The 6,505-nt window shown below is 62.4% G+C and overlaps 1 protein-coding gene across 5 annotated transcripts; it reads left to right on the forward strand.

Annotated features, from left to right (window-relative positions):
* The first annotated feature begins 20 nt into the window (after positions 1-20).
* Positions 21-6,485, forward strand: ZDHHC16 (zinc finger DHHC-type palmitoyltransferase 16). 5 transcript variants are annotated; one of them, XM_040606439.1, is made up of 11 exons: positions 34-115; positions 1,378-1,663; positions 2,579-2,831; positions 3,059-3,253; positions 3,500-3,588; positions 3,794-3,822; positions 4,028-4,161; positions 4,391-4,438; positions 5,033-5,118; positions 5,412-5,684; positions 6,005-6,485. In XM_040606439.1, the coding sequence occupies exons 2-11, from the start codon at positions 1,656-1,658 to the stop codon at positions 6,117-6,119; spliced, it is 1,230 nt and encodes a 409-aa protein (XP_040462373.1). In that variant the 5' UTR covers positions 34-115; positions 1,378-1,655; the 3' UTR covers positions 6,120-6,485. The 5 variants fall into 5 exon arrangements, with proteins under 5 accessions (XP_040462374.1, XP_040462373.1, XP_040462372.1 ...); XM_040606442.1 differs by lacking the exon at positions 34-115 and having other exon boundaries at positions 567-1,663; positions 3,140-3,253; positions 5,412-5,535; positions 5,614-5,684; XM_040606440.1 differs by lacking the exon at positions 1,378-1,663 and having other exon boundaries at positions 21-115.
* The last annotated feature ends 20 nt before the right edge of the window (positions 6,486-6,505 follow it).

Consider the following 6,505-nt stretch of genomic DNA (forward strand, 5'->3'; position numbering starts at 1 on the left):
TCTGCGGGGCGGCGCGCAGGCGCAGTGCGCGGGGCGCCGGGTGCTGGCCCTGGGGCCGTGAGAGCGGCGGGGGCGCCGGGCATGGAGGCGGCGGGCGGCCGGGCGCGGGTGGCAGGTCGGAGGCGCCGGACGGGGCTGTTGCTGTGGGGTGTCGTGGGCCTGGAAGGGACATGGGGCCTCCGGGGGGCCGGCCGTGCTGTGGGCCCGGGAGGAGATGCGGGGGTGCTGTGGGCCCGGAGAGGCAGTGTGGGGAGGATGCTATGGGCCTGGAGAGGCCGGGGGGGGGGATGCTGTGGGCCTGGAGAGGCGGGGGGGATGCTGCGGGCCTGGAGAGGCGCGGGAGGGTGGGGGGATGCTGTGGGCCTGGAGGGGCTGGGAGTGCTGTGGGCCTGGAGAGGCAGTGGGGGAGGATGCTGTGGGCCTGGAGAGGCTGAGGGTGCCCTGGGGCAGGAGGTGCTGCAGGCCTGGGAGACAGTGGGGGTGTGTGCTGTCGCCCTGGGGGTGCTATGGTGTTGGGAGGCAGTGGGGGGGATGCTGTGGGCCTGGAGGGGCCGGGGGTGCTGCGGGGCGTGGGGATCCCGGGTGTTATGGGAGCTGGATGCAGTGAGGCTGAGAGCTTTTTGCTGTTGGTATGGGCAGCCTTTGCACAATGAGGCGAGGTGCCAGAGAGTGTCTTGCCACTGTGGGTCTGGGTGCTACTGAACTGGGGGAGCTGGGTGTTGTGGAGCTGGGCGCCACTGGAGGGTGCCACAGGGCTGGGTCTGGGTGCTGGACCCAGCAGGAGCAGGACCCTGGCTGTGCCTAGGTAGGGCCAAATCTAAGGTTTCCTGCAGCCTGGCTTTGCTGTTGCCTGTGGTTTTGGCTGTGCTGCTAGCGTTGTCCCATCACCATGGGCTCAGTCCTCCACTGGGATGTGGGGAGTGCCAAGGGCAGGGTGAGGCCTGGAGCCCCAGTGACTGACTGGGCCAAGGAGGGTGCATGGCTCTGCTGGAGCCTCATCCCTGTGGCTGTGCTGCTGTATGCTGGCTGGTGCCTGGGGACAGAGGGGTGTCCTGCCCTGGGGCAGGCTGGCTGCCTCCCCTGTGGGCCCCCTGCTCAGCAGCTGCCAGCTGTTGTAGGCGAGGAAACCTCTCTGAGGGGCAGGGAGGTGCTGTGTATTTGGAGGGGAGGGCTTACCCCGGACCTGCTGCTGGCTCCAGCATTTTGTCTCTGTGCTGACAACACAGGGACGTGTGCCACCTAAAGGCTGCACAGCAGGAAGTTGTTGCTCCACTTCGCACCTCATGTCTTTCAGAGGAAGGCTCTTGGCAGAGTCAAGGGCAAACATGGGGAAAGGGGTGGCACTGGGGTTTGCATATCCCACCTCTCCCTTACCAGGGTACAGGAAGCCTGGGCAGGAGCCATGCCTGTGACCTGGAGTGGGCTGGTGGGTTTGATGTCCTCATGTCCAGCTGCTTCCAGCCTTGGGGTCAGCCCCACACTCATCTGGCAGGGCAGAGGGGAGCACCTGGCTCCTTTGGACAGCCCATGTGGATGCTGCAGATCCTGCCCTTACCTTCCCTGCCGCTCCCTGAGCACTGTGCAGTGGGTACAGCAGCACAGGGAGCCAATCCCCGCTGGAGGGCCCCCGCCTTGTGGCACCACTGCCTGGCACCATGCCAAGGTGAGAATTTGGCCCAGGCTCAGAACGTGCCTTGGTAGGACCCTAGGGCAGCCTCACTGCTTAATATTGATGGGCACTGTCTGCACGGAGGCCTGGGGGCCCCAGCCCTGCAGATCGTTTTCCCAGCTGCTGGGCCAGATCGGGTTCCTATTTGCTCCCAGCACAGGTCTCGGGTGGGATAAGGGGCTCAGCACGTAGGGAAGCACTGCACAGCATCACCTCAGCCTGGGGCTTCCCCTGTGCCACCCCTTTGTTGTTACATGATGTTGTCCAAGGTGGATCCAGCCAAGGTGAATGAGAAAGCGTTGGGACTCTTGGAGTAGGGCTGTGAGGTTGGGAAATGTGCAAGGTTACCTCTGCAGTTTGGTCCAGAGGTTGAGGTGGAGGAAAGTAGCATCCTGGCCCTGCTTTTGGGGGATGAGGAGAGGGACTAGGTGAGGAGGGGTAATCCTAGCCCTATTTCTCCACATATTTTGTGTGGTTTCCCCTGTTCCCAAACCTGTTGGGAAGGGCTAAGTTTGGGATCGTCCCTGGAACTGGCCCAGCATCCTGGATGCTCATGCCTTCTCTGGTTTCCTCTGAGTCAGACTCTCCGTGTCGCTCCCCCGGCCCCCTCCCCGCTAGGAAAGACGAGATGGGACCAGAGAGCATCTGAGCCCAGATATCGAGGGGCCTGTGCCCCCTGCTCCACGCAGAGAGCCCCACAGCCTCCAGGAGTCTGGGCTTAGCTTCCTTGCTCTGCATCCTCATGCAGGGTGAAGGAGAGGCCCCTGCTGTGCTGTGCAGGCAGGCATCTGGCAGAGTTGGTACAGGGAGCTGTGTGATTGACTTCAGCACATCTGGGAGGGGAGACCCTTCTTGAGGGACGACCAGGCAGCAGGGTGGCCTGCCCACGCTGAGCTCCTCTCCCCGCAGGCGCAGCATGGCAGGGATGAGGAGCCGGCAGCGGATGTTTGCGGCGGTGATGCGCCTGCTCCTCAAGTGCCTGCGGCTGGGCCGGCGGCGACGATTTAAGCTGGTGCGGCAGGCAGAGCAGCTGTGGCACTACGGGCACCTCTGCCTCCGCTCCCTGCTGTACAACTCCTTCACCAACGGTGACGTGGTGCTTGACTCCCTCTTTGAGCCTGTCTACTGGCTGGTGGACCATGTCACCCGGTGGTTCGGTGTGGTGAGTACCCTCACCGGGCAAGGGGGCACCCGGCTTGGGGGACTGGGGTGAGCGCGCTGCTGGGGCAACTGAGTGTCGGGGCTGCTTGTGTTCTAGGCAGGAAGGGAGTGGGGACATCAGTGTGTGGTTCAGATTGGTTTCCTGTGACCATATCCTGCCTGTGCCGCTCCCCAGGCAGCAAGGGGCAGGTGCTGCCCACTCCAGTGACCCAGGCCCCTTTCCTGTAGGTGTTTGTGGCACTGGTGATTGGGCTGACAAGCTCCATCGTGGCCATCGTGTACATCTGCCTGCTGCCCCTCATCCTGCAGACCTACACGCCTGCCTGGATCTGCTGGCACCTCGCCTACGGACACTGGAACCTCATCATGATCGTCTTCCACTACTACATGGCTATCACCACCTCACCTGGGCACCCACCGCAGGTAAGGCACCAACTGGCAGCACAGCCTCTCCCAGCTGGGCAGTGGGGACCAGCTACGGACAATCACTGGGAACAGCTAAACAAGCCTAGTGGTGTCGTTGCAGGAGGTGGCCTCCAGATCGGGGCAGTTAGGCTGGGCAGGGGGAGGTGAGGAGGTGGGAGGAGGTCAGAGGGGAGGTGAGGAGCATGGGGAGCAGGGGATGGGTGTGGGCCTCGGGTGCACAAATCTCTTCTGACCTGTGCACAGGCCAAGGACGATCTCACTGGCGTCTCCATCTGCAGGAAATGCATTGCCCCCAAGCCAGCTCGCACCCACCACTGCAGCATCTGCAACAGGTAGGGCTCCTTCCCTCTGCCCACCGCAGCACTTGGGGCAGCCTCTCCTTGCCCCCTGCCACACTGCAAGACCGGGGCCCCTTCCCCGCTGCTCTGCTGGCTTCTTGTCTCATCTCTCACACAGCCCACAGGGCTGGGGGGGCTGCCTGCCCCCTCCTGAAGGCAATGCTTGCACTGACACTGGCGCTGCTCTCCTCCCTCCCAGGTGCGTGCTGAAGATGGACCACCACTGCCGTATCCTTCTGCAGTACTAACCTGCGGCACTCTCCTAGGGGAAGCTGGCTCTGCTTCCCCCTTCTCTCCCTGCCCTGCTCCTCACCCGGGTCAGCCAGCACAGGGAAGGGGGCTGGGGGCTGGGCCAAGAAGAACCACCCTTGTCCCTGGGGTGTGTTTGGACCCATGGTCTGTCGCAGTTACATACCTTTAACCCCAGAGGCAGCCTGGCTAAACAACTGTGTGGGACACTACAACCACCGCTACTTCTTCTCCTTCTGCCTGTTCATGACCATGGGCTGCATCTACTGCAGCATCAGCGGCTGGGAGATGTTCCGGGATGCCTACGCAGCCATCGAGGTGAGCAGGCAGGCCCTGGCCCTTACCCTGCCGTGCTCCGAGTTTGTCTGGGCTCCCCAAGCTGAGCTTGCAGAACAAGGCTGGGCCACGTCTGGCCTTGTAGTGACTTTGCTTCCCCACTCCTTCCTCCTGTGACACCCCCAGCTGCCCTGGTCCTGCAGTGGGGGCAGTGAGGGGGAAGGGCACCCTCTGAGACACGTAACTCGTGCTCTGTTTTCCATCCCCCTAGAGAATGAAACTGCTTGAGAAGGAGAGACTGCAGGTGGCTGCCAACCAGGTGGGACATCCCTGCCCCCCAGCTGCTCCAGGCAGTGTGGAGCAGAGCTGCCCTGCAGGCTGGGTCCTGCTTGGGGCCCTGCTCTAAAGGAGCATGTCACAGCCAGAACCAGCCCCCGCAGTCATCTCGTGTCAGAGAGCTGGGGCGGGCCAGGCAGCTCTACTGTGGCATTGCCTCCAGCAGCTTGGGGTCTGCTTCCCTGTGCACCCAGCTTCCAGGGGCTTTGGCTGGTGGCAGCTGCTTGGCATGTGCTGCTCAGGCCCTGCTCTGCTGGGCAAGCTGCAGCAGTACGTACACATCTTGCCCTGAGCACCAGCTGCAGTGTGGTGTGGTGTCCTGACCAGTCCCACAGCTGTTGCCTCCCCCCTTACCTCCAGCCCACTGCTTCTCACCCATGTGCCAGCTCTTGGGTGTCTGTATGTCTCACGGCTGTCTCAGGCTGCCTCCCCATCACCCTGCCTGCTGCGTTGGTTCCAGCTACAGTCCTTTCTAGCTGTCTGAGCTCTGCATCACTGAGCGGTGCAGCAGTCCCTCGTCTGGCTTCAAGCTATAAAGCAGTTTGGTTAATCCCCTCACTCCCTGATCCTTTTTCAGACATACTACCAGACGCCACCACCCACCTTCTCTTTCCGCCAGCGAGCATTCCACAAGAGTGTGGTCTACCTCTGGGTCCTATGCAGGTAAGGGGGCCCAGGGTCTGGGAGTGAGGGTGTGGGAGGCAAGGACTGTGCAGCCTCCTGCCCTGTGACACTGCTGTCCCTCCCCGGGGCTGGGCTGGCTTGCTCAGATGTCCCTATCCTGCCAACTCTTGGGCCATGGAGGAGGAGAGATTTTTTGGCTCCATCACAGGGGACTAGACAAGCTGACCCACCTATGCAGCGGTGGGTGTAGGGAAGGCAGCCTCAGCCCCCCACAGCTGCAGCACCAGGGAAGGAAGGCTTGTGTGCAACCTGCTGTCCCTTGCTGTCCCCAGCTCGGTTGCACTGGCCCTGGGCGCACTAACACTGTGGCATGCTGCCCTCATCACACGTGGGGAAACCAGCATTGAGCGGCACATCAACAAGAAGGAGAGGCAGAGACTTCAGAAGAAAGGCAAGGTGAGCGCAGCCCACAGAGCGGGAGGGCTGGCTGAGGCAGAGCCAGACATGATGTGTGTCTCCCCCCCACCACTGCAGATCTTCAGGAACCCCTACAGTTACGGCAGCTGGGATAACTGGAAGGTGTTCCTGGGTGTGGACGTGCCACGGTAAAACCCTGGGGAAGCCCGTGCCTGGGAAGGTGGTGGCTGGCGGTGTGTGAGTGCTGGGACAGAGCAGGACAGCGAGCATCCCATGCTGTGTGCTGCTCGGGGCTTTGCAAGGCACAGAGGACTATGGGCAGCAGTTGCCTTGTTGCTCCTCAGCCCTGCCTGGTGGCAAGCTCTGGCCTATCCAGCACCCCTCTTGCCAAAGAGTCCCAGCTGAGCTCAGCCCTTGTGGCGGCTCCTCACAGCCCTGGCTGGGCTCTGCAGAGCTGAGCCCCGAGACTGGCTTTTTGCTGCGGCCTGACTCCTCCTCCTCCCCACAGGCACTGGCTTACCCGTGTCCTGCTGCCCTCTCCTCACCTGCCCCACGGGACAGGCCTGAGCTGGGACCTGCCTCCCTGCGTGACCAAGCAGCGTGCACCACTCCTGGCCATCTGAGGCCCAGGTGCTACAGAATTCCCTCCCCGCAGGCAGGGGAACGCACAGGCGACCCGCTCTGCCACTGCGACTCCTTTTGGCCCAAGTGCCTGGCAGAAGGTGAGTGCTGGCACACATTGCTAACCCGAGCCAGAGCCATGGGAAACTCTTTGGACAGTGCCAGTGCCTGAACACCTGCTCTTATGGCTCCTTGGTGGCTGCAGGCAGCCCAGGGGGAAAGGCGGTAGAGCTGCTGCTCCCTGCTCAGCTCTCCAGCAGGGCTGGGTGCCAAGGATGGCACACCTGCGTGCCAAGGATGGCACACCTGCCCTGCAAGCACTCCCCAGGGAGCCTTTTTAAGACCATCTAATAAATATTTTTTTTTTTTAAGGGAGCCTGGCTCTTTT

This window comes from Falco naumanni, chromosome 9 (assembly GCF_017639655.2).
Source record: "Falco naumanni isolate bFalNau1 chromosome 9, bFalNau1.pat, whole genome shotgun sequence".
Classification (NCBI taxonomy): Eukaryota; Metazoa; Chordata; class Aves; order Falconiformes; family Falconidae; genus Falco; species Falco naumanni.

Bases quoted from the DNA above. Each gene is read 5' to 3' on its own strand.
- ZDHHC16 (XM_040606439.1), top strand. The intron at 4,439-5,032 runs GTGGGACATCCC...ATCCTTTTTCAG, and splicing joins TGCAGGTGGCTGCCAACCAG to ACATACTACCAGACGCCACC. The intron at 5,119-5,411 runs GTAAGGGGGCCC...TGCTGTCCCCAG, and splicing joins TACCTCTGGGTCCTATGCAG to CTCGGTTGCACTGGCCCTGG.